General features: G+C 54.1%; 12 protein-coding genes and 1 non-coding gene across 15 annotated transcripts in view; 4 read left to right on the top strand and 9 right to left on the bottom strand.

The window, feature by feature from the left end:
• Positions 1-37: 37 nt before the first annotated feature.
• H257_02541 (hypothetical protein) lies at positions 38-1,297 on the top strand. Its single transcript, XM_009826223.1, has 5 exons — positions 38-142; positions 200-318; positions 368-522; positions 580-672; positions 720-1,297. Exons 1-5 carry the CDS (start codon positions 95-97, stop codon positions 1,223-1,225), a joined length of 921 nt encoding a protein of 306 aa, XP_009824525.1. The 5' UTR covers positions 38-94; the 3' UTR covers positions 1,226-1,297.
• On the bottom strand, positions 1,242-2,335 carry H257_02540 (hypothetical protein). The gene is made up of 3 exons (XM_009826222.1): positions 2,044-2,335; positions 1,681-1,983; positions 1,242-1,626 (listed from the first exon to the last, which is right to left on the bottom strand). The coding sequence occupies exons 1-3, from the start codon at positions 2,276-2,278 to the stop codon at positions 1,364-1,366; spliced, it is 801 nt and encodes a 266-aa protein (XP_009824524.1). The 5' UTR covers positions 2,279-2,335; the 3' UTR covers positions 1,242-1,363.
• A 260-nt stretch (positions 2,336-2,595) lies between these two features.
• H257_02539 lies at positions 2,596-2,667 on the bottom strand. Its single transcript has one exon. It is a non-coding gene; the product is annotated as a tRNA-Thr (tRNA).
• Positions 2,668-2,720: 53 nt separating this feature from the next.
• Positions 2,721-3,451, top strand: H257_02538 (hypothetical protein). The gene is made up of 4 exons (XM_009826221.1): positions 2,721-2,811; positions 2,870-2,973; positions 3,039-3,066; positions 3,158-3,451. The coding sequence occupies exons 1-4, from the start codon at positions 2,764-2,766 to the stop codon at positions 3,227-3,229; spliced, it is 252 nt and encodes an 83-aa protein (XP_009824523.1). The 5' UTR covers positions 2,721-2,763; the 3' UTR covers positions 3,230-3,451.
• Positions 3,252-6,688, bottom strand: H257_02537 (hypothetical protein; the record flags this gene model as incomplete). The annotated part of the gene is made up of 15 exons (XM_009826220.1): positions 3,252-3,403; positions 3,461-3,641; positions 3,688-3,973; positions 4,036-4,098; positions 4,157-4,222; positions 4,270-4,374; positions 4,418-4,495; positions 4,564-4,857; positions 4,952-5,098; positions 5,526-5,893; positions 5,950-6,047; positions 6,133-6,176; positions 6,234-6,321; positions 6,391-6,509; positions 6,569-6,688. Coding segments are annotated over 15 exons (2,208 nt in total), but the record flags the coding sequence as incomplete, so codon positions are not given.
• A 101-nt stretch (positions 6,689-6,789) lies between these two features.
• On the bottom strand, positions 6,790-8,116 carry H257_02536 (hypothetical protein). Of its 3 annotated transcripts, XM_009826218.1 has the most exons (6): positions 7,925-8,104; positions 7,800-7,855; positions 7,666-7,741; positions 7,230-7,617; positions 6,919-7,184; positions 6,791-6,866 (listed from the first exon to the last, which is right to left on the bottom strand). In XM_009826218.1, the coding sequence occupies exons 1-5, from the start codon at positions 8,087-8,089 to the stop codon at positions 7,009-7,011; spliced, it is 861 nt and encodes a 286-aa protein (XP_009824520.1). In that variant the 5' UTR covers positions 8,090-8,104; the 3' UTR covers positions 6,791-6,866; positions 6,919-7,008. The 3 variants fall into 3 exon arrangements, with proteins under 3 accessions (XP_009824521.1, XP_009824519.1, XP_009824520.1); XM_009826219.1 differs by having other exon boundaries at positions 6,790-7,184; positions 7,925-8,116; XM_009826217.1 differs by having other exon boundaries at positions 6,790-7,617; positions 7,925-8,116.
• Positions 8,117-8,196: 80 nt separating this feature from the next.
• H257_02535 (hypothetical protein) lies at positions 8,197-9,120 on the top strand. The gene has a single exon (XM_009826216.1). It carries the CDS (start codon positions 8,206-8,208, stop codon positions 9,100-9,102), a length of 897 nt encoding a protein of 298 aa, XP_009824518.1. The 5' UTR covers positions 8,197-8,205; the 3' UTR covers positions 9,103-9,120.
• Positions 9,121-9,338: 218 nt separating this feature from the next.
• H257_02534 (hypothetical protein) lies at positions 9,339-11,077 on the bottom strand. The gene is made up of 3 exons (XM_009826215.1): positions 10,815-11,077; positions 10,091-10,768; positions 9,339-10,033 (listed from the first exon to the last, which is right to left on the bottom strand). The coding sequence occupies exons 1-3, from the start codon at positions 11,064-11,066 to the stop codon at positions 9,476-9,478; spliced, it is 1,488 nt and encodes a 495-aa protein (XP_009824517.1). The 5' UTR covers positions 11,067-11,077; the 3' UTR covers positions 9,339-9,475.
• A 100-nt stretch (positions 11,078-11,177) lies between these two features.
• H257_02533 (hypothetical protein) lies at positions 11,178-13,003 on the bottom strand. The gene is made up of 3 exons (XM_009826214.1): positions 12,426-13,003; positions 12,047-12,376; positions 11,178-11,995 (listed from the first exon to the last, which is right to left on the bottom strand). The coding sequence occupies exons 1-3, from the start codon at positions 12,850-12,852 to the stop codon at positions 11,265-11,267; spliced, it is 1,488 nt and encodes a 495-aa protein (XP_009824516.1). The 5' UTR covers positions 12,853-13,003; the 3' UTR covers positions 11,178-11,264.
• Positions 13,004-13,472: 469 nt separating this feature from the next.
• H257_02532 (hypothetical protein) lies at positions 13,473-15,316 on the top strand. The gene is made up of 2 exons (XM_009826213.1): positions 13,473-14,566; positions 14,615-15,316. The coding sequence occupies exons 1-2, from the start codon at positions 13,543-13,545 to the stop codon at positions 15,205-15,207; spliced, it is 1,617 nt and encodes a 538-aa protein (XP_009824515.1). The 5' UTR covers positions 13,473-13,542; the 3' UTR covers positions 15,208-15,316.
• Positions 15,294-17,798, bottom strand: H257_02531 (CAMK/CAMKL protein kinase). Its single transcript, XM_009826212.1, has 10 exons — positions 17,630-17,798; positions 17,471-17,572; positions 17,242-17,420; positions 17,069-17,188; positions 16,925-17,010; positions 16,697-16,855; positions 16,575-16,636; positions 16,451-16,525; positions 16,224-16,400; positions 15,294-16,177 (listed from the first exon to the last, which is right to left on the bottom strand). The coding sequence occupies exons 1-10, from the start codon at positions 17,724-17,726 to the stop codon at positions 15,492-15,494; spliced, it is 1,743 nt and encodes a 580-aa protein (XP_009824514.1). The 5' UTR covers positions 17,727-17,798; the 3' UTR covers positions 15,294-15,491.
• Positions 17,799-18,026: 228 nt separating this feature from the next.
• Positions 18,027-21,319, bottom strand: H257_02530 (calcium-translocating P-type ATPase, PMCA-type). Its single transcript, XM_009826211.1, has 2 exons — positions 20,486-21,319; positions 18,027-20,407 (listed from the first exon to the last, which is right to left on the bottom strand). The coding sequence occupies exons 1-2, from the start codon at positions 21,258-21,260 to the stop codon at positions 18,114-18,116; spliced, it is 3,069 nt and encodes a 1,022-aa protein (XP_009824513.1). The 5' UTR covers positions 21,261-21,319; the 3' UTR covers positions 18,027-18,113.
• A 1,915-nt stretch (positions 21,320-23,234) lies between these two features.
• The window catches only part of H257_02529 (calcium-translocating P-type ATPase, PMCA-type), a gene marked incomplete at its 5' end in the record, with an annotated part of 12,020 nt that continues 10,429 nt past the window's right edge, over positions 23,235-24,825 (bottom strand). The window contains one exon of the mRNA XM_009826210.1: positions 23,235-24,811. Coding sequence (XP_009824512.1) covers positions 23,285-24,811 — 1,527 coding nt within the window. The 3' untranslated portion in view covers positions 23,235-23,284. The remainder of the gene's footprint in view (positions 24,812-24,825) is intronic.

Genomic DNA, 24,825 nt, shown 5'->3' with positions numbered 1-24,825 from the left:
TTCGCTCGTTTCCATTCGAAACGTACTTAAAGAATTCATCGATTCTTGGGTGGTAAGTCAGTCTCCATCCCCGCCGCACCGTGCAATATCCACCATGGCGACCCCTGTGCTAACCATCGACACGCAGCATGACGACATGATTGTGCGTCTCAATATGCGTATGCCATGCCCATCTCCATCTCATGGTGTGGTTGTGTAGCATGATGCCCAACTGGACTACTACGGCAAGCGCCTCGCGACATGTTCGTCGGATCGGACCGTCAAGGTGTACGACGTGACCCATGACTCCCAACATAGCAACGAGCAAGTGCTCACTGGGTATGATGTCCTGCCATGCGTGTATATAGTAGTCACCTTGTCTGTGTAGGCACGAAGGGCCCGTGTGGCAAGTGAGTTGGGCGCATCCCAAATTTGGCACGCTCTTGGCATCTTGCTCGTACGACGGCAAGGTCATCATCTACAAAGAAGCGCAGCTGGGAAAGTGGTCTCAAGTCCACGTGCATTCGTTCCACCAAGCGTCGGGTACATATATATATATATGATACCTTCTTTGGCCATCAACCTCATTCCTTCGCACAGTCAACTCGATCGCGTGGGCTCCTTACGAGTACGGGTTGACCCTTGCGTGTGCTTCGGCCGATGGCAAGGTGTCCATCTTGACGCATACGGCCGGTACGACCTCGTTGTCCATGTCCAATCGTATTAATGCCGTGTTCCAGCGGAAGGGTGGACCACGGGGTTCTTTCAAGACAGCACGCTCGGGTGCAACGCCGTGAGTTGGGCTCCGTTCCACAGCTCGGGTCGCCAAGGCAAGCGCGTGGTCACGGCGTCCTGCGACAACTCGGTCAAGGTGTGGTTCCTCGCTGATGGCGCGTCCGACTGGGTCAAGGAAGACCTGGCCCAGTCGGGGCCGCATCATGGCGACTGGGTGCGCGACGTCGCGTGGGCGCCGTCGACGGGCGCGCCGATCAACATCGTCGCGAGTGCGTCGGAGGACCGCACCGTGGCCATCTGGACGCAGCTGAACGACGAGCGGTGGACGAAGGAGGTGCTGCACACATTCGAAGCGCCCGTGTGGCGCGTGAGCTGGTCCATCACGGGCAACGTCCTCGCCGTCTCGAGCGGCGACCACAAAGTCACTCTGTGGAAGGAATCCCTCGACAAGAAGTGGGTCCAGATCTCGTCCGTGGATGAAGTCGGCGCGTTGCACCAAGCCAAGGACTAACCACGTTATAACTCTAAAACAACGGCCGTCGCATTGTGCAGTGTTTCGTGTAGAAGTACTAGTATATGACGCTTGTAGCCTCGAAGCAATGTGTCTCGATGCTTGAGTGGGATAGACTCTTTGTACTGTATCGCATGTCTATTCCATCAGTTTAACAATCGCCACCGAGCGTTCCTTGGCGACGTGAATGCAGCTTTGCAGCGTCGCCGCAGCCAACGGCTGCCCGCCGGCTTTGTACACCCCCGCAAAAGCCCCCGCTTTGGTAACCAGCACTGTAAACGATGACGCCAGCACTTCTTCTTCACGGGCGGTGGGGTCCACCATCACATGGGACTGGTATTGGCCAAACGTGGTGCTGAGTAGAGTTTCATGCAAGGGGAACTGCGCCTTGGCCGATTGATCTGATCGTCGTCGTAGTGTGAGATGAAATGCTTCTGTGTCGGAGGAGGACGTACCTGGCGCCAAGGACACGATCGAGTCGGGAGAGATAGAGATGGCCGGAATGGTCAGCTTGGACAGGACGGACATGACCGCGAGCAGTGCTGTGTCGACGGCATTGCCGTCGTGGTCGAGGAACGTGACTTCCACCAGAAGTTTCCACGCGGCTTTTCCTCGCTCGATGGAACAATCTCTCAGATCGATGCACTTGGAGCTGAGTAAGACGCGTGTGAGGTAGCTGCTCAGGCTTTGCGCTTCGTCCGTCGTCCGCTGGGTGGAGAATTTGCTGGCACAAACCCCAGGAAACAATACTTGCAAGTCTGCCCATCGCACGACAAGGTAAGAACTCTATGTTGTCGTCGAAAGAACGATGCACGTACCAATTTCGCCTTGGTCCGGGGTGGCAAGCGCCGGTGTGCCCACAGCCAGCTTGACACTGGCCAATGCACATGAAGCGCCCAACTTGACTAAACATTCTCCAGATTGTGTCCAGTTGATGCTCACAGGGCGCGATTGCAGCAGTTTCCGCGCATCTGGGCGGACACCCGACTCCAAACACTTGGACACGTATGCCTCGGGGAACAACGTTTCGTAAAGCTCGGCACTGCCCTGCATGATGTGCGTCGGCTAGTCGGCAGTGGTATCGGTTTGGTTGGCAGCTCGAAAGCTAGGATATCCGGATAATCCATCCCAAGTTCGGATAAAAACACTGTGAAATCCCAAATCTACCAACCACAGTATCCAGCAACTCGTCGCCGTGGAAGCAGCAGCAGATTTAAAAGCCCATTGCTGGCATGCGTTCACATTCATGACGATTGTGGGACTCTTGGGCATGTGGCGGGGTTACCGGCCATTCTGGGTACGTCAAAAGAAAAGTCGATGGCATTTTCAATACAATATCCAAGGTTAAAAAGGGTGGGCCTCGCGAGAAGTGCCTCCGCCCGGGATTGAACCGGGGACCTTCTGTTTACAAGACAGATGCTCTACCACTGAGCCACAAAGGCGGGGCGAAATATTATGATTTTTAACATATAATAAAGCAAAATTTCATACACAACAAGGAAGTTGTTGGTCATTCGACCAACACCACCGCAGTTGCGATGTCCACGAGGCAACAGGCGCTGTCGTTCTACCGCAAGATATACCGAGTACGTACGTACAGTGAATCTCGCAGCATGCGAGCGACGCTCATGGGTCGTGCTGTAGACTGCTGGGTTGATGCCAACGAAGGACCGAACGGAGTTTGTGCGACGTCGACTCCGCGGAGAGTACGACCAGTACCGCCATGAAACCAACCCCGCGCGCATCGAGTACGCTCACTCTCCGACAGTGCCATGACGTCGTCATCGATCTAACATATGTGTATGTTGCGCAGGTTTTTGATCAAGGTAGCCGACACCCAGGTAGGTTCATGACCACAACCTCACTTTGCGAAGTTCGTTTTTGTCTATCAGATACCAACCCACAATATGCGATAACGTTATATACGCATAGTTGGACACGTTGGAGATCCAAGTGGCTCACTTCTCTCGAGTGTTTTCCAGTCCGAGTTATCACAACCAATAAACCCTCGGTCGCTTTGCATTAGTTACTTTGCACGAGTCGCCAGTATGACCGCGCGGCGCAGACGTTCGACCCATTGCTCCTTGACTTCCATCGTCGACGCGCGCAGGTAAAAGATGCGCTCGCTGTCGCCATCTACCTTGCGACGGCCGAGCGTCGGGTCGGACCCAAACAGCCCTACATCGATGATCGTGTTAAGACAGACACTCGTCGTTCTCTTCTCGATCATCCCACCTTGCTTGTAATCGTACACTGCCTGGCCCGTGGACGGCGGCCACACTTCGAACCCTTCGCCGGCGTCTGCAGAGTCCTTGATCACACTGCCGACGATCGAAAACTCCTTGAGGATCTTGCCGCGCTCGTAGTCGTCCTTGGTCTTGGCGTACGACAGGATGTTCTTGTGCAGCAAAAAGTACTACACCCCCACATCATTCATATACATATATCAACACATGGCGTACCCGCTGCTTCCAGTTCTTGCGCCCAAATACCCCGCCGCCGCCTTGTTTGATCAGGTACCCTTCCAACGCTCGTTCGTCTTCCTGGGTCGCCTGGCTCACCTCCAGCACGCGCTCCGCCGTCCGCTCGACCTACGATTGTCCCTGTCACAGTTTCGACCAGCATGCATGCGACGATGGTGCGGACGTTGTTGAACGCTTGCGTTTCCAGCGACTCGCCTTGGACCTTGGCCTGGTCATGCAAATCTGTGACATCGTCCACCGCGTCTTGCAGCACTTGTTTGATACGCTACCACACACACACATATCGACCTCTAGATTTAAAGGAATCCCTTCGCCAGTCCATCCTACTGTTTCCAGGTGCAAGTTGGCCACGAGTTTCGCCTGCACTTGGCGCTGTGAACTCTTGATCGCCTACGTGCCATCAATTGTCAAAGCCATATAGCAGTTGGCAGGCCAGTGGGAGTAATACCTCCATCGCTGCCGCCTTGGCCTGCACAGCGTCCGCCAGGGTCGCTTCCCCGTCCACAACCACTTGCTAATTCATGACCAAGTGATTAACATAAGGACGATTGGAGATGATACCTCGACCAGCGCCGTCTGCCGATGCATGGTTTGGTCGCCCAGGTGCACCAAGTACTCGATAAAGCGCGGGACGACCGTCGAAAAAAACTGACTCAGCGCCGCCATCTACACTTGACAATGAACTAACCACACAATGAATCTGAACGACCTTTTGCGGCCCCACGGCTTCGGACGCATACTCGACGACCATGTTCTGCACGCTGTGTTGGTATGCTCGTAGAATCGCCTACATTCTCACGAGTTTATATATATATATATATTGAAATCAATAGGCGCGTCAGCAGACAACGATACCTTAAAGTCGACGAGGCGAAGGGGGTTGTTGTCGTCCTGGGGCTGCAGCTTGGCTTTGATGAGGTGCTCGATGTCCGTGTGCAGACGTTGAAGCACCGACAGGCACTGGGCTGACGAAGCCCGGTCGTTCTCGTCCATCCATTTAGCCACGTGGGCAGCGCTCAACTCGTGAAACAAACGAGCGGCCAGAGCCGCCAGGTCGTCGCCCAACGCGCCCGCTTTGGCCAAGAACGGTTGCGCCGCCGCTTTCCCCGCCACATGCAGAGTTTTCACGTCCCCCTCGTCGCATGGAAACTAGGCCAATACACGGGTCAGGTTCGGGGCTTTGTATTGCATTCATGGGATACAGTAACAGGTATCAAAGTAGACGAGGATAGATTTCCACTACCTCGATCCTGTCGTCATGGTGTGGAGGTGATGTGTGGCCATCATGACAGATGGATGTATCCACCGTACTTTTATACACGTCAAATGCGACCTCGACCAAGTGCAGCATGTCTGACCGTAGCACGTCGTCCCATTTTGGCCCCCACACCTAGTCAAAGGATATATATCTATAAATATATATTTATATACTTCGAAGTAAACAATAAGGATCCATGGGTGTGATTTATAATGTACTTGTTTTCATTTTAATAAATATTATGCTTTCAATGTAAAAGGAAAGTAAATGGCAATCGATTCCTTTATACTGCAATATATATATATATAAACAAACAAAAAAATGCCCAACGGCAATAAAATAAAATAGTTTGCATCGAGTTTTAGAATGAGTTTTCAAACTATCTGTACCGATACATACTTAGTACCAAATATCACGACATCTTTTACGAACAAGGTACTAAATATTAATATTTCATACTGCCTTCAATGACCGACCATAATCACGAATAACGTACATGCTACCATCACCTATGTACAAATCCAAGTATCCTATCGCATGCACTACTGTATGAAAGTACCTCGGACGTGATGTTGCTAGGGCTAGCACAGAGCAGGGCCATGACGTGGCAAAAGATGGAGCCGTGAAGGGCGACCCCTCGCACCTCCTTGACGTGGCTGGGTTCGACCAAGCTCTTGCGCACGCGAAGAACCTTCTTCGAGTAGGCGGGGCTTGAAGTTGGCGGCAGGATGGCGCCGATGCGCTTGGGGAAGAAGGATGTGAGGATTTGCCACGACAGGCTCGACGTGAACGGACTCGACTTTGGATTCAGCACCGCCTCGAGGTACTGCTGATCGATGTCCGACGCGGGGTCGGCAGAGGGCACCGCCGCTTTCACGTCCTTGGAAGACAAGTCGCGAACAATCCACGTCAGCGCCGGCAGCAAGCCTGGACATGAACGATGTTGTTGATGCAGTATCGTCGGATGGGGGTGTCGGTGGTACCTGGTCTGTCACCAAGGACGTGTACGGCCGACTGCAAAAAGTTCATCTCGTCAAACACATGCTCGTTGATGTGCCCCACGGAGCCATGAATCACGTTGCTAAGTATCGTCAATATATCAATATTTGCTATGCTGGGTTGAAAAGAAATATTTTTTTTTAGGATTTATATATATGCCGACGGACCTGCTGAGAAAAGACACGATGCCGAACAAACGCGCGTCAAGGCCCTACATGATGGAAACGATGTGGGAATGGGATTGACGCTTGGAAGTCGGGAAACGTACTTCGTTGTCCCCGTAACACTGGACGTCTAGGTAGACGACCCGCTTGGCATGAGCATATGTCGTCTCCTGAACATACATCCACACCCCGCTACGGAAGAGTTGACATCGCGTAAGGATGTAGATGTAGAAGGATTGAGGATCAGACACAATCACGTACGAAATGTCTGCAGGCGGCGCCGCGACATCTGCAGGATGCGTGGCACCATCGGACTGTTCACCCTCGGTTGGTTCACTCGCTTGGAGGATTTCACGAAGCAGTGCCGACTTGCCAGAGTTCTGCGAAACGCGGTGCGAGGAGTCAGTCGCCGACGACATGGACCATGACAATGCTGTACCTTGGTGCCGTGAAAGGAGAGGACGGTCAGCGCGTCGTAGCTTTCGTTGAGGAACCGAACTGCCTCGGGGTTCACAGTCAATTGCTCGTCCACGTCGACAGAGAGCAGCTGCATGGACATGACCATTTCAACCGTGCAACCAATATACGTGTATACCGACCAGGTACATACAGAAACGGCACAAATATATATGTACTCACACAATTCCTAGCATTTGATTGGTTGCTTTTGAAACGATCGTTTTTATTCGCTGATTTTACATATTATCCACCAATGAATGTGCGAGTACAGTCTATCCCTACATATGTATTTCAGTCATCCTCAATTCACTCGAGTGCATGGCGGCGTACGAGCTAATGCTGGACAGACGAAGTTCGATTCGTCGCTTCCCTGGAAGGGTGTGGGCTAACCCTGCTGTACTTATCGACCGTCCTATGTATCTACGCCTTGGGTGCTTTGGGCTTCTTGAGCGCTTCCACGTACGCACCGAGGGCGTTCTGGACGCGGTCTGTCTCGATGAAGTCGACAAAGTTGTCCACGTCGCCCTTCAGATCGCTTCGCAACCGGTCGGCGGTTGCATGACGCATGAGGTGCTTGGTGGCCTTTCGGGCATGCCCTACATCATTCCAAAATGAGGATTGAGAGTGGAATGAACGTCGACCTGGGATCGCAAGCCATTGGTGCAGAATCGACTCGGCCACAGGGAGCACTTGGTCCACCTCGACGGCTTCGTCCACGAGTCCGATGCGCTTGGCGTTGATGGCGTCTACCTGCATGCCGAGCCCGAGCATTTTCTCGGTTTCGCGGTGCCCGATTGTGTTCAACATGACGTCTTTCATCCAGAATGGTGCGGCAATGCCCAGCTTCGTCTCGTTCAGACCCATGACGGGTTTACCGATCGCCATCACGCGCGCATCGCAACACATGGCGAGGAAACATCCACCTGCGGGAGCATGCCCTTCGACAGCCGCGACTGTGGCCAATGGAGACGTATACAGACGAAGGTAAAATCGCTGGAACGAGCCCCAGAATTCGCGCAACCGATGGTTCTACGGAGGCGAGGGTAGGATGTCAGGTGTCGGTCACCCAAAGCGTACCTTGGGCTGATACAGCTCTGTGATGTCGAGTCCCCCAGAAAAGATTTTGGTGTTCGCGGACGCAAGAATTAACCCCCTACATCATCATACCAGATTTAGAAGACGTCTACCAAGCAGACGGTTGTCCCTCTTACTTGATCGCCTTGTCCTTTTCCAGCTCTTCCACAGCTTTGTCTAGTGCTTGAAACATCTATGCGCACACACATCCAACGCGTGAGTGGAGACGACTCGCCGCGAAGGCGAATTCGAAATGCCTCACCTCAAGGTTGAGGGAGTTCACGGGGGGACGGCTCAAGCGGACGATGGCATATCCTTCACGGCGTTCAATGTTTACAAGGGGGCTAGCAGGTGTCGCTGTTGAAATCCATCGAGTTAGGGAGCTGCCGCGGGCAACGCCGCGGAGAGTTCGGGCTGTGTGCATCATGCTGTTTCGTCAACTGGATACCTTTTGGGCTGCAAAATCCAAACGACGCACATGTATCCGGACAAATTTGGTGTGTATCCGGAAATGGAGGGACATCCCGAAATTGGCGCGAAATTATGACCCCATGCGAACAAGCCGAGTACGACCTCGCCAGGGAGCGGCAGCAGCAACAAATCCTGGCGCGAAACCACGTGCGGCAGCTTCGAAGGACAAACAGCACGCACTATCAGATGATGCTGAACATGCATGCGCAGGACCACAGCTTGGTGGCGATCAGCCGGCGCCTTCGCATGGCGCCATGCATCGTGGCGCGGACGTTCCTGGAACATGTGGAAGGCGTGGACAAGAGCAAGATTTACAAACTGCTGCTCTCCACATTGACACCCGACGACGACATCAATAGTAACAATCTCAACAACCTGCCACCATTGAGCACTCGCCTTCGGCGAGAGCTGCGGGAGTGTGTAGAAGAAGACGTGCATTGCTCACCCTTGTGCGACCGCGTCCGACGAAGCGAAGGTGATGAGTATGAACACTTGATGGTCCTTCGACTCACCCAACTGGGCATTCCCTTCGAGAACGAGCACATGCTTCGCGAGCGAGGGCTGGCCAAGACTCCGGACGCGCTCCTAGTCGTTCCGATACAAGTCAAGGTGGGCGACACGTGGCATGTCGTACAGTGGATCGATTCCAAGGCCATGGCGCACGAGGTCGGCACGGAGAACGAGACGCAGCACATTGCTCAAGCCCACGCGTATGTCAATCGGTTTGGCCCAGGGATGCTGGTGTACTGGCTCGGCGTCGGCCGCGACCACGCGCCAGCGATGGACGACGTCATGCTGGTGGATCACCTTCCCCCCGCCTTTTTGTTTCCAGGTCAAACGTCCAAAGAGGTCTCCAAGCTTCATGCTCCCGACGTAGCAAGCAACGGTACGACCTTTCTTTTTGAACCGACGCACGTCATCACGACAAGGGACGACGATGGCCTTCCATCCACAGTCGTGTCGTTCTAATACTGTATCAACTCACCCGTCCACCATGCCCTCCATGTCTGGTTGATGTTGTTGGATTTCGAGTGGAATCCTCTGCAAGCAGCCGCATCACGCCGCCAGTTTGACCATTATGCTAGTGTTAATATAAATCCCCCTTTGCTTTGATGAGCTCGTCCTGTACCAAGCTCGGGGGATTCGTCAGCATTCCCTTCAAGTACTCTAACGTTACAATACTTCCATGCCTCAATAAGTATTAGCGTCGGTATACATGTATTAATACTACGTAGTACTGCGTAGTACTATACAATACTATTAATAGTACTGGTATGCTTCAACACTCTGTATATGCTTCTGTTTGAGTGGTAGTACGACTGTGTTTATGATTCTAAACTAGCTAGCCCTGGTGAAACGATCGCTGGGTGAGAAACCGGCGCATCATGTCCAGCGAGGCCTCGGGTTGGTCGGTGGGGACCAAATGGCCCGAGTTTGTGATCACCACCACCGCCACGTTGCCGCTTTGCTTGGCGAGGCCCCCCACGCCGCCGACGCCATCGACTGTCCACGGACGCCTCGAAGCAGTATGGTACTCGTCCGCTCCGTCCCAGTGGAGTTGGTCCACCACGCGAGACACGCCCAGGTGGTTGCAGCTGGAGCCGTCCATGTTGCCAGCGTAAAACAGCACGTGGTAGTGGTTCATGAGGGTTTCGAGGATGGCGTCGGGCACGTCCACCATTTCGTCGTTGAGCAAGTGCCGCGCGATGGAAGGGGCGGCTGGGTCATCTCCGTAGGCTGAGCCATCGATGGATGTCCACAGCGTGTGGGGGGGGATGTTGAGGGCCTCTCTCGTCTCGGGGAGGTTGAAGTACGTCGAGAGGGTCTTTGTGAGGGCTGAAAACGCGTTGCCTTGCTGGCGAATGTCGTAAATGAACGGATTCCCGGCTTGCCGGTAGATCTATTCGATGCGATGCTGTGAGGACATCTGGGTGAATGAGACAAGGTGGGACCGTACCTCGTCTTCGGTACGTTGGCACACTCCAAAGGCCTCGACGAGCTTGCCGTCTTGCACGAGCGACGCACACGTGTCGAGCGACTGACGATGCTGGATGAACTGCTCCTGGTCAATCAAGCCAAGGGCCAAGGCGTAGTCGGGCACACTGAGGGTTTGCAGCAACGGTTTCATCTCGCCGTTTCCGATGGCGATGCCCCACAAGTTGATGGCCGATGACTTGTCCAATTGGTTGTTCTTGTCGTGAATGTAGTGGGCGATGTGCGGCACGTACTTGCCAGCGTACGACTCGCCGGCGACCACGACGGGGTTGCTGGCGTATTCGGGATGCAAGGTGAAAAACGCCGTCAGAGCGACATGCAGTTGTTCCGCCATTTCAAGCTGCGAGTTCACGTAGCCGGATTCGTTCTTTGCGCTTGTGTACCCGGTGCCAACAGGTTGGTCGAAGAATAACATGTGGCCGAGGGCTGTCCAGCTGTGCGGGTGCCTGGACAACGACCCGTCCGAGTTGATGCGATAAGGACCCATTTCAGTGAGAAGCCCGGTCATGGAGGATGCACCTGGGCCACCGTTCAGCCACACGATCACGGGGGTGTCCCGCGATGTTGGATTCGTGCGGGATTCGAAGAACCAGTAAAAAATATTGCCTTCAGCGGCATTCACAGTCACCAACCCAGCATACTAACGATACATGTAAGGTGGATGTAGCACGCATCACACACTGTACCTGCTTTTCAAGGACATTCCCAAAGCGAGGGAGATAAGGCACATGGTCTGCTGACGTCTTTGGTGCTCGCGGTTCGTCCTGACGAAGGGACAAGGACACCTGAGATCGTGGTGGAACGGTAGAGCGCATGGACAGACTAGTGGTAACGAAGAGGCAGAATGCAAGAAGCCCAAAAAACGGGTAGAGCATTCGGTGCGGCTGCTTTGCTTGCGAGTCCGAGTACGGCGGGCGGTAATGACGCGAGTTGTGCATGTCAAGAAGTTGAATTGTGAGTCAAGTCGTGCGTGTGTTGAAGTGTTGGCAAAGATCGTACATTACGTACGTACTGTACGTACTGTTAAACTGGATTTCAATCATGAGATACGGAATTAATGTATTAGTACAGGAAAGGCGTTCCGATTGGCCCAACCCAAACCATAGAATATCTTTTGAATTTTTATGAATGTGCCATCACCACAACATGTCGTCGATACGAGTGCTCGTGCCTTCAAAGCAGCCCAGTTCTCCATCATGTAGCATCGCTAGGGTCATATCCAGCGTCGTGCCATTCGTAATGTCCCCTCGAGCAAGGTACCCTGCAAGTAAATGTCGCATCGTCCAGTCCTTCAGCGCCACGACCTTCATCAACTCGTGCTGGGTCCTTGTAGCCGGCGACTTCATGGCAGGCAAAAGTTCCAAAAGGTTTCTTGCATCAAGTGAAGTCACCGACTCGAGCTTTGTTTGAGGTGGCTGGGATGGGCACAAGACAGCCCATTGCTGGTGCACCAAGGTCACGTCGACGTCGACCGCAACGCTCGATGTGGGTGCGACCTGACTCCCGTTGGCCAGAGATACCAGGAAAGTTTCGACGTCTCCTTTGACGTGGTGATGCCACGTGTAAAAGTATGCTGGACAGGGAAGCTCCATCCGGGCACAGCCTTCCACCCATTCCTCGACGTCGTCACCCACCAAGATCCACGACAGCCCCGCCGTGGTTTGTACGAGCCACTCGTCCACCGCACGAAGCAGGGCTATTGTCAAGTGCAATGTGGGGTTCGACCACGTGTGCTGGCGCTCGACAGTGCTGGTGTATGCGTTGACCACTGTGAACGTCACAGTGTCGTTTGTCCCAAGGCGACTTTGCAGCAACACAAACCGATCGAACGATTGCAATGCTCGAGCGTTGTCAGTGGTGACGTGATCTACGATGACATTCCACATGTTACGATGACGTAATCACACACTGTACGTACGTAATCTTGCGGATTCGATGGCGTCGTGGAGCAACAGCATGGCGTAACTGTCGTTGCCATGTACCGCTGCTTTGGCATGTTCAGCGTTGAAGTTGTGGTCGAAAACCACTTGAAATGGATCCCCACCAGTCACGTCATGAACCCATTCATGGACTGCCCGCCAGTCTCGGCCTTGCTCTTGACGCAACACAAGAGACTTGTCACCTTCTCTCGTGATGAAGCAGCAGCATGAGTCCAAGGAAACTTTCCACGTTATGGCGCCAACAATGGGGTGGTGCGATGCCTTGGGGAATAACGCCAGCACCCGTCGCATGGCCTCCAGACTCAGTCCTAATGTCGTGTAAACGCGATATATGTCGTGGACAACAACTTCTTATACCTCGATGGGGAGACGTTTGTACAAAACAGTCGCGTGGCATGTCGGGATGAACGTGTAACGCTAAATCGTCCAGCGCTACCCACCTGAGGCGAGGGTGTCCCCTGACGAATGCCAGGATTTCCTCCGCTCGGCAATAACCAACACTGTCTTGTGCATACAGCAATGGCTTGACGGTAGGGCCCGTGACGCCAAGGATGCGATGACAGGGCACATTTGCCACGCCGAGCGCGTGGACGAGTGTTTGCAATTGATTGAAATGCAGTCGCCATGTCGAAGACACGACGAGTTTAGCTCGCGTCAGGTGGACAAGGCGACTCAAGCGATGCAGCAGCACTGCACTCAACTGGGCCTGGCCATGGAGAGTGTTCAGGACTCCATCCACGTCCAAGAAGATCACCCGGCTGTCACGCTTGGCAGTTTCCGCCATTGTTCAGCATCCGGATAAGTGACATCCATCCGTTCATGTTGAAGTGGCGCCTTGACTCTAGTACATAATGGGGAGGCGGCAGGTACGACACCACGCGTAGCAAACGCACTGAATGACAAGAGCAGCCAATTTGCAGGCCACCAAGGAGTGGTGTCGGATCTCCTGCACGTCGTGGCATTCTTTCTAGTACAGTGTACAGTGTACCGGGGTACGTATATTGTTCAAGATTCTTGCGACGGCAAGGGCTACTGGTAGTCGATATTGCTTCGAGATGACGAGTGCCAGTGCCACGTCCCTGCATGATACAAGCTCCTCCCAGCGTTCATAGCTGGGAAGACAGTGCTGGCCATGAATGGTACTGTACACGGGGCCTGTGCCCCCATCCGTGATGTGATACTGCATGCCGCAGAAAGGCACATCAATGACTGCGACGACAATGGATGGGATAGGGTAATAAATTCGAAGAAGGTTTTTATTGTTTTGTCTAAAAGAATGATACAAACATGAAGTGTAGCAATTGAAATGAATTAAATTCGATGCCTAAAACGTCTTCGACTAGCTGGTATTTAAAATATTAGTCCATACAAAACGCAAGTGTAAATGTACCAGTATAAACGGACGGTTCTTCGATTTTCGCCATGGGCGTTCTGCCACCTCCACTTGCAATTATCCTGGTGCTGTACAACTGTCATGTGGATGCAACAGAGCATGGAAGGCGGCGGCCACCACCAAGGTGGCGGGTATGGGAACTACGGCGTCGGTGGTGGCTCCCAAGGCCGCACTGGGACGTCAAATGATGACGATTGGAAGAGTCGCATCGTCAGCAATGGCCAATGGCTCGGCGAAAAGGTGATGGCATTGGCATCGCGGTCGCACAACACGATCCCCGACAACCAGCGCGCGATGAACGATGGGCGCGCGAATTGGATGGCTGAAATCCGCAACAACGCGCGGCCTGCGAACAACTCGTCGAATTTCTCGAATGGGTCGTCGGGGTACAATGCCGGCGGGTACCAGAACGACTTTGCCACAGAACGCCCGGGGCAGTACAGCGACACGTCGTATCGTCCGACGTCAACGTACTCGGACAACCCGACCTCCTCGTCTGGTCAGACATCCGCGTACACTTCGAAGCAACAGTCTGGCAAGTCGAAGGCATCAAGCAACAACAAGAAGTACAAGTCCAAATCATCTCGACGTGCCGCCACGTCATCCTCTGAAGAGGATGAAAGCGAAGAAGAGTCGTCCGAGGACAGCGATGTCAAGAAGAAGTCAACCAAAGTGCGCTCGAAAGTGACCAAGAAGCCCGAAATCGTGGTCTCGTCCAACGACGACAGCGACGACAGCGACCACGCGGCCAAGTCGAAACGATCGACGAAAAAGGGAAGCAAGGGGTCGTCTTCTAAAAAGAAAGCCCATCTCAGTGACAGCGACATCTCGACGGAATCGGCACCCGAGGACAAGAAGGCCAAGAAGAAGCCAGCCAAAGCACCGAAGAAAGCGTACGCGTATGCACTGGACGCGTCCAAGCTGGCCGCCGTGGCCGCTCCGTCGACCGACCAAGATGCCAAGAAGGGCAAGAAGAAGGCTGGCAAGAAGGACAAGACCGGGGCAGCGGCTCCCGCGCTGGTGGACTTGCTCGGCGTGGAATCTCTCCCTCCGGCACCACCAAATGCGGCTGCGGTGTTTGAAACGCCATTGTCGACCATCGATCGTACGCCTTTTGTGAATATATGCCATGAGGTTAATATTTGGCGACTAGAATTGGCCGGGCTGTCGTTTGACCCGTTGGATGGGGCGTCCCAAGCGCCGGCATACCCACAGGACCAGTTTAGTGCCCCGCCCCAACAACCATTTCAGCAACCTTCGCAGCAATTCCTAGGAAACCAGCAGCAATTCCAAGGACACCAGCACCAGTATCAGCCGCAGCAGCACCAGACCTTTCACCCGCAGCAGCACCAGCAATTTGCCGCCCAGCAACCGTTCCAACCAGCTGGGTTTGTCGTCCCCGGCAGCAACTTGGTGGACTTGCGCTTGTCGTCGGAAGTGTCGGCGGCTGCGAAAGCCAACGCGGCACCCACCGACACGCGATCCCTGGACCAACTCAAAGCGAGCTCTGGTCCCGTCCAAGTTCAACCTCCTCCTCAGATGATGATGCATCATTCTCATGCCCCGTATCAGCAACCACTGGGCCATCACCCGTCGTTCGTACATCAGCCCATGCTCCATCAAGCGAGTCCTCCCGCCATGATGGCGCCCGCGATCGCATTTGGCGGCGTGCAATACCAACAACCCCAACCCCTGCATCACCCCCGACGTGCGGCCCCCGGCCTGGCGACGCCTGGATTCTTGTAATCCGTTTTTTATTGTAACTACCACGATATTCCTACGTCATGGTGTGTTAACCTACAACTGGCTCGTACAATATACATCGGAATCGCAGTAGACATATCGCATATCCGGGATAAGTCATTGAGAGTTATCCTAATCGTATGCTGTACGTCACTTGCTCTAGAATCATAGGTCATGGCCATGCTTCGACAGGTCGATTGTTGTTGGTTTCTTTATGAGGACGCTTAATGTATGTACATCACATGTCCTAACTCGATAAATGGGGTGGTGAGTGCGGCAAGATCTCGTCAATGTAGGGTCGGGTCGAGGGCTTCGGTGAGCTTGGGGTCGGTAAAACTCGGTCGTCGTTTGGCTTTCGTGGACAAATTCCGGTCGTCGGGGGTCATGGGGTGCACGGGGGGGATGCGCGACCGACCCTTGTCGGTCTTGCTGTCTTTAGGGGTGAGCACCGCGTCTTTTGACGACCCCATGGAGCCGCGCTTGGCGTTGGTCGGGGACTGCAGTGCCGACGCCGCCGGCGCACCGTGCTTTTCGACGTGCTTGTCGGACCCTTTGGATGTATTGAGAGGCGGTATGGACAGCTGGCCGGAGCGGGGGCTCTTGTGCTTGGGCAGGTCGTGGCTCCGAACGGTGCGCTTCGAGCTGCCTCCGTTGGGGGGATGGGACACCACCGTCGAAGGGGGCGACTGGGGCACGAGGTTGGCCAGAGGGGGCACAAGGGGGACCGCGCCCCCTCCCCCCCGCCCTTTTACGTCCTCCGACAGGGGAATCGACGCCGTGTCCGGCTCTTTCTTGAGCGTGAACGACTCACACCCGTCGCCATCGTCGTCGCCGTCCTTGATAGGCGACGACATCATCGTCAACGAGTCCAAGCCAACCGACCCCGCTTTGCCTCGGATCCACGGATGACTGAAAATGTCTGGGATCGTCGCGCGCTCGATGGGGTCCAGCTTGAGCATCCTTTGGATCAAGTCTACAACTTAACTGTCGAAACAACGATGATCGGCGGTATGTGTTACCGGCTACGTCTGCGCTCAAATGGTCGTCGAGTTTGTACTGGGCCCGCATGATTCGATTTCGAATCACATTTTCCCGCGGCCGGTTGGACCCCTTCAAGTCGGAACCCTCGAACGGCAATCGACCGCATACAATGGCAAAGAGAATCACGCCCAGACTCCACACGTCCAACGGTGGTCCTGATGAGGTGGACATGTCGAGATGTGTGTTTGTTGTCTAAGTAACGTACCTGCGTTGGACGTCCCTCGAAAGACTTCTGGAGGCAAGTACGAAATCGACCCACACGTTGTTTTGGCCATGGCCCCTACAGAATGATAAGCCCCCCTCACTCCCCCCAACCATTCGGCTCGTACCAGGGCGATAAAAGTCACTTAGCCCAAAGTCGGCGATTTTGACGCTGTTGAGGTCGTTTTTGCTACACGTGGCCAGTATAAAACGGACAGAATATAAATGGTCGGGGGAGGGTGGAACGTACCTTTGCAAGAGGATGTTTTCGAGCTTGAGGTCGCGATGGCAAATGTGTTGGTTGTGGGCGTATCCGACGCCCGCCAGAATCTGGGAAAACACCAACGCCCCTTCTTCTTCGGACACGCCGCCTGGGGGCAGTTGCGCTAAGTGATGAAACAAGTCGCCTCTACACATGCCCCCCCCCGTCTGATTAACTCGATCCTCCGACACAGGAAGAACATGTTTGGACGCGAACCCTTCCAAGAGCTCGAACACCAAAACAACGTGGTTGGGCTCGTTAAATACGCGAATCAATTTGATGATGCTCGGGTGATTGAGGGCCTAGGGGCCACAACAACGTGGCGTTCACGACACGTCTTGTATCGAGATAGGCGCGTACCGTAAGGCATTGGATTTCCGTGGTCGTGCGCTCGACGTCACCCAGGGAGCCCATCTCGTTCTTCAAGATGAACTTGAGCGCTACTTTTTCGTTGGTGAGCTGGTGCACTCCCAGTCGAACCTGGAATCAACATTTTGCTCAGCTTGTGTTCGCGACAGTGTGTTGTTGGGTACCTCGCCAAACCCGCCCCGCCCCAACAACGACGTGACGCGGTACCCCCCCACGACACCGCCAGCCCCCAAGTCTTCTGCATTGCTGTGGTCTTCGTTGCCAGGGATTTTAAACGGCGCCCCCGTGGAAAAGAACAGCATGTCGCCCTCTTCGATGCACATGAGGTCATCGATTTCCACTCCTAAATCAGGTTTAGACATGCAACGTATTATAGTCTTGCGAAATAGGCACCGTCGGAATTGAACACTCGAGAGGCCATCGGCACCATCTCCAGTCGCTGGGAACACGAGCACAAAAAGTCATCCCACGACCAGTGCAGTTGCACAAACAGCGCTAGGACAGAGACACGGTCACGAAGCGTGTCGACGGATGACGTGGCAGTATGTGTACATTTGGGGTTTTCGAAGCACCCGTTTTTGTACGCTTTGATGGGGCGACCTTGCACTTCGTGCTCGTTGAAGTCGTCCAAGTCCCCAAAGTCAGCCATGGACGCAACGGTGGCTGATGCTCGGGCGGTCGTTCTCGCGCCGCGTGTGAAGCTTGACCAGTACTGAGCTTAAAATAGGAACATAACCACCATTATTTATTCATGGGGGGGTTGGCAGGTGCAATGTGGAGGGATCGGGGGGGAGGGGGGTTTCGCCAGCTAAGAATACACTACCCTAACGTTACTGACCCAAAGTGAACAAACACCTCCGCGCGCGACCGTCAACCAGATAATAGTGCTATATATCCCAAGTGGATTATAAACAGGAGGGGCTTGGCAACATCCATAATATAACGTTCATGGCGAGGATACGAAGCTTGCAATTTATATTACTCGACTGTGTGGTGTATGCATATAACACATTTCAAGTTTGAGCTAAGTAAGATGCTAAACAAGGGAGCTTCGACGCTTGGTCAGTGGGCGCTTGAACGCGTTGACGACGCGAATTTGAGTAGTCACACGGGTGACCCCCCGCAAAAATACATCGGTGCCGGGAAGGGCCAGATTTTCCGGCTCAAAGCCCAGCGCCACGGGCACGGGTACGAGGCGGAGGAGCAGGCCGAGGGGCAGCGAGACGGCGCCGAGGCCGACGCAGAGGAGCCACTGGGTCGCGTCCAGCTCGTGACATCCAAACACCACCGACCCGAACTGGACGATGAAATACTGCATCACGACTTGGAAGATCGAGATGCCGACGTAGAGTTTGTTGGCGAAGATGCCTTCGAACACGTTCAGCTCGTCGTGGATGCGGCGCGAGTTGATTTCGTTGAACACTTGCATGAACACAAACGTGTTGAAGATGAGCGTGTAGTGCACGGACGGGTCGTTGGACATACGGTCCCCCTTGCGCCCGGACGGAATGCCCAGAATCCAGTCCCCTGCAAATGCCAGGGTCAGGAGGACTGTCAGCTGGTACACGCCTTGGCCGAGAATGTGTTTGGTCATGGTCTCGGAAATGAGGGGCTTGGTGCGCGGGTACGGCTTGCGCTCGAGCATGGCCTGCGTGGGCGAGTCCGTGGCCAGCGCCAACGATGCAAATGTGTCCATGATCAAGTTGACCCACAGCAACTGAATGGCCGTGAGCGGCGATTCCTCTAAGAACACGGCGCCGACAATGGCAATCGTGATCGCGACCAAGTTGACGGTCAGCTGAAACTGGAGGAATTTCGAGATCGAGTCGTATACGTTGCGGCCCCACTTGACTGCATTCACGATCGACCTGAAGTTGTCGTCCATGAGAATGATGTCCGACGCGTCCTTGGCCACCGCCGTGCCGCAGATCCCCATCGCAAACCCGACGTCCGCCTTCTTCAAAGCCGGGGCGTCGTTCGTCCCATCGCCCGTCACGGCCACCACCTGGGGCCCGTACGTCTTGACGTCAGACTGAATCAACCCTGTCACAAGCGTGTGCTTGTCCTTGGGACTCGACCGAGCCAACACGCGGAGATGGGGCCAGATCTTGTCAAACTCGTCCTGAAGGAAGTTGCCGTTGTCGTCGTGCACCCGGGCGCGGAACGTCGCGCCTTCCATGACGATGGACTTGTCACCGGGCGCGAGAATCCCGCACTTGAGCGCAATGGACTTGGCCGTGGCAATGTTGTCACCCGTGACCATGCGTACGACGATGCCGGCTCGGTTGCACTGGCGGATGGCATCGGGCACTTCGTCGCGCACCGGGTCTTCGATCCCGACGATGCAAATGCACGTCAGGTCCTGCTCGATGTCGTCGTCCGACCACTGGGACGCATCCTTGATCTCATCGACGGTGGCGTCCACGTCACGGTACGCCAACGACAGCGTGCGGTAGGCTTGACTGGCGTACTTTTCAATCACGGATGCATTGACCTTGTTTTTTTCGGCTGTTGAGAAGGATGATGTGGTTCCGTCCAAGTTGAGCTGCGACGTGCACAAGCCCAAAACGATTTCACTGGCGCCCTTGGTGAAGACTCGGACCTTTGTATCGGACAACGGCACGACCACGGACATGCGCTTCTTGGCGCTGCTGAATGTGATCATCCGCACCAGAGCGTTTTCCTTGCGAACGTCGGCGTATTGTACGCCGAGGTCGGCGGCAAATTGGAGCAGCGCACATTCGGTCTTGTTGCCCGTATGTTCTGGCTGCCCCCCCACTTGCTTGGGCGGGAGAATCTCGGCCGTCGAGTTGAGGCAGATGCTCTTGGTGAGAATATCCTTGGTGTCAGCGCTAACTTGGAGTCGGAGCGACGCCGCCGACATGAACGCGGACTTCCCCACAAACGATTCCATGACCGTCATGCGGTTGGTGGTGAGGGTACCGGTCTTGTCGGAGCAGATGGTGGTGGCACTGCCCATGGTCTCGCACGCGTCCAAGTGGCGCACCAAGTTGTTGTCCTTGAGCATCTTCTTGACGGAAAACGCCAGTGCGATCGTCACAGCCAGCGGCAGGCCTTCCGGGATGGCCACCACGAGCACCGTGACCCCGAGGATGAAGTGGTTGAGGTAGTCCTTGAGGTACTCGTTGCTCCAGGCATCGCCTTGGATCCAGAATTTGACGACCGAAAACCGAACCACCATGGCCACAAACACAAACAACGCCGTGTACATGCCAAGGGATCCAATCATCACGGTCAAGTTGTCCAGCTTGCCTTGGAGCGGCGAAACGACTTCGTCTTCGTCGTTGTCGGTGGCGGGCTCGACGGGACCTGATGATTTTGCCAGCAACGGCGTAGACTCAGACACGATGGAAGATGTGTCGTCGGCTTTCGAGGACGGGCCCTTACCAGCGATCAACTGGGTGATTTGACCCGCCTGGGAGTGCTCCCCCACGCAAATGACGAGCATCTTGCCCACGCCTTCCATGACCTTGGTGCCCGACAGCAGGAACGGCGCCGTTTGGCGGTCCTTTTTCATCAAGAACGACTCGCCCGTCATGGCGCTTTCGTCCAGCTTCAAGTCGCTTTCGTCAAACACCAAGCCGTCTGCAGGGATGATGTCGCCGAGGTCCACACGGACAATATCCCCCACGACCAAATTGAACTTGCTCACTTCAGCAGGCACGCCGTTGCGAATGACTTTGATCTTCTCGTCTTCCTTGACCGCATTCAGCGCGCGGAATTGTTGCTCCTTTTGGTAGTCGTTGATGGCCGTGACAAAGGTCACGATCAGCACGGCGAACAAAATCGATGCGCCTTCGATCCACGTGGAGTCCGTGTCGTCGTGGCCACCGGCCGTTGACGTCGATTTGGGCATGGGAATGAACCCGAGGACGAGGGAAATCGTCCCCGCACATGTCAACACGATAATGGTCAAGTCATTGAACGCCTGCCACATCAATTGAAACAACGTGAGCGGCTTGTCGGCCTCGATGTAGTTCCTCCCGTACTTGGCTTCGCGGGCGGCGAGGTCCGCAGCATCGTTTGTGTCCAGACCTTGTTCCAACGTCACATTCAAGCTATGGGCCACGCCCTCTACACCTCCGAGCTTTTCAAGGGCCGCGGCGGCATGTTCCTTCTTCGTCTCGACGAGATTGCTCAGCGCCTGCGTCGTCAACGCCATCGTAGGTGAAAGGAAGTGAGGGGCAAAGGCGGCACGCCACAGATTTCCCCTTTTTTGCCTGTGCAGGTACGTGGATGAGAGTGACATGGACTAGAGTATATGGCTGTTTGTATACGAGAGTGGATTCTAGTTCACTGTCGAGGATTGCATCCATATCTTGATCCAGTAGCCAATTGACATCAATCAAAGCGCATGCTTTTATCCAATCCGTGAATGCCACAATTACATGAATGTTCTAGTGACTGGGTTGTATCGACTCCTGCGCACCACCGCACCCGGTGCTACTGTACTCCTACTGTACGTAGTAGCACTTGGATGGGGTGCTTCGTCAGCCAGCAGATTGCACCTGCCAGTCTCACTGCACTCAATGTTGACACACCTATTACTGTATTAGAGAAGTATCTGTACTAACGTTAATGTATACTAGTACGTAAGTTATAGTACTTCAAAGTGAACACACTTCAACTGTCTACAAGCAAAAATGATGTTGAAGATCGCAGCTGTAACAAGATGCAGATTGGCGTTTGGGGGAATGACAATCGATGAAGCGTTTGGTCTAAGATAAAAGTTGGTCGTGGTGCTGCTGCTGTGAGGTATCATGGATGTCATTGTAAATTATGGTCTGTATGTGGATTTCAAGGGTAGTTGGAAGCAGATCTGCAACTACACCTCAGCTAAGCTGTCTGTCATTCTGCTGCTTCCACAGTGTAGCTAACGTTACAATATCGAATCTCCGTGACGTAGCTAAAGCTCGTAGGTACGTGAATTTAAATTATTAATAATACAATCGTGTACTTGCCGAACGGAGAAATGTCGCATTTGCACTTACCCAACGGATTAACTCTGCTGATTGGCTAGAACTTGAAACGGACATGCAATGTAGCCAATCCATGTGCAGACACTATTAACTGTAAAGTAGCATGTTGGGGTACCGTATGTTAGTTGGCTAACGACATTAACAGTACTTACTGGAAGGCATCGACAATAACGTTAATAGGGAGATTTCGCAATTCACTGTCAATCCGTGTTCGCGTCCGTGAGAAAAATGACACGGCCACCGACATGGATTAAATTTAGACGATTTCGCTGTATAAATAGATTTCCGCGTCCGGAATAAACATAAGGAATCTGCTACTTCGAAGTACTTGCAATAATGCTGTACTAGTACTTGTCATGGTTGTCAAGCGTTCTCGCTTCGCGAAGCCTGCCCGTCATCGCAGACTTCTGCTCGCACATTCCTACCGTCAGTCAACACCATCCAAATACACAGAATCCTTCTGGAACTTTTCGTGGTTGTGGAGGATCAGGTGCAACCTGTGCGATGTTTTCTTGCCGTCGACTTCGAGCTCCTGGCAAGAGAAGCCAGGAACTTTAAGCAAGTTGCACGCGAGCACTCCCCAAGACTTCATTACTCGAGTGGTTGGCCTTTATCCACAGCGCCAAGTCATCCTCGCTTCTCAACCTCCTCATACTGTAGCACACGAAACCACCCTACTGTTCGGATAACCTCTATTTCTTATGATTATCCGAATCCGTGATTGCTGCTCTTTTCACGGATTCCGATATAATGTAGTTTTTCCGTTATTGTACTAGTATTAATAATTACTAACTGTGAGGGTAATTATTCCGGAAACGGACACGGATTACTTTGCGAAATCTCCCTAATGGCGTACACTTGCATGCGATGCTCTATGCCATTCCTTCGTGATGGACGCGTTCAGTAGTAGTACACGGACACTGCTTTGCGTGCGCATTTTACTTCACAGTGTAATCAGTATTAGTAGTACTGTACGTAAGAGTAAGGCCTTCACCCCGGTAAAGTGTCCATGCATGTGATCAAAAACACTATACGTATCGTCAAGTTAGTTCGCGGAGGCTAAGCTCTGGCGATGTAACTATGAATAAACCTTGGGAGTTCAAGGTTACAGGGCTACAGGCTAACATTCACTGCAAGACCGACATACATGTAGCAAAGCAACACTCATGGATTTGAATCGTCGTTCATGTAAATAGCTGTGGTGTCTCTACTCGAATTGGGACAATTTGCGCTGCGACAGCGTTCGCTTGAACGCGCGGATGACTCGGATTTGCGTGCGCAGGCGCTTAAAGCCTCGGATCCACAATTCCTTGGTGCGGTCCGTGGGGACGTGGGTCACGGGGGCTGTTTCTTGGCATACTGTGAACGAAGCAGGAAGGGTGATTAGGCGAAGGAGCAAGCCCACGGGCAGCGACAACGCCCCGATGACCAGACAGATGATCCACTGGGTCACGTCCAAAGGCACACAGCTAAACACGAGCGACCCAAACTGGACGATGAGCACTTGGAACACCACTTGGACGACCGAAATGCCAAGGTAGATGGGGTTGGCGAAGATGCCCTCGAACACGTTCAGCTCGTCGTGGATGCGGCGGGAGTTGATTTCGTTGAACAGCTGCAGGAACACAAACGTGTTGAAGACCATCGTGTAGTGCACGGACGGTCCAGTCGTGCCAACCGGGCGGTCATACTTGCGGCCCGAATCAATGCCGAAGATCTTGTCCCCGGCAAACGTCATGGTGAGAATCACCGTCAACTGGAAGATGGCTTGGCCGACAATGTGCTTCAACATGCGCTCCGAAATGAGGGGCTTGGTGCGCGGGTACGGCTTGCGCTTGAGCATGGCTTCCGTGGGGGCGTCCGTGGCCAGCGCCAACGACGCAAACGTGTCCATGATCAAGTTGACCCACAGCAACTGAATGGCCGTGAGTGACGACTCTTCCAGCACCACCGCGCCAATCACCGCCGTGGAAATAGCCACCAAGTTGACCGTCAGCTGAAACTGGAGGAACTTGGCGATCGAGTCGTACACGTTGCGGCCCCACTTGACCGCACTCACGATCGACCGGAAGTTGTCGTCCATGAGAATGATGTCCGACGCGTCCTTGGCCACCGCCGTGCCGCAGATCCCCATCGCAAACCCGACGTCCGCCTTCTTCAAAGCCGGGGCGTCGTTCGTCCCATCGCCCGTCACGGCCACCACTTGGGGACCATGCGGATACACGTTCGACTGAATCAACCCAGACACCAGCGTGTACTTGTCCTTGGGACTCGACCGAGCCAACACGCGAAGCATGGGCCAGATCTTGTCAAACTCGTCCTGCTTGATGTTGCCGTTCGCGTCCAACACGCGAGCGCGGAACACGGACCCCTCCATCACCAGCGACCCGTCGTTGGGACTGATGATTCCGCACTTGAGCGCAATGGACTTGGCCGTCGCGATGTTGTCGCCAGTCACCATGCGCACGACAATACCCGCTTCGTTACACTGGCGAATGGATTCCGGCACTTCTTCACGCACCGGGTCTTCGATCCCGACGATGGAAATGCACGTCAGGTCCGTCTCAATCTCCTCGTCCGACCAGTTCTTGACCACTTCTGGGGTCACATCCACGTCACGGTACGCCAGACACAACGTGCGGTAGGCTTGCGACGCATACTTTTCGATGATGTCATTGTTGACAGCGTTGCGCTCCGTAGCGCCAAACGCGGACGTGGTCCCGTCCAAGTTGAGCTGCGACGTGCACA

The sequence above is a fragment of the Aphanomyces astaci genome (assembly GCF_000520075.1).
Source record: "Aphanomyces astaci strain APO3 unplaced genomic scaffold supercont1.4, whole genome shotgun sequence".
Taxonomy (NCBI): Eukaryota; Oomycota; class Saprolegniomycetes; order Saprolegniales; family Verrucalvaceae; genus Aphanomyces; species Aphanomyces astaci.
The sequence above is the reverse complement of the archived record's forward strand: the minus strand, read 5'-3'. Positions and strand labels throughout refer to the sequence as shown.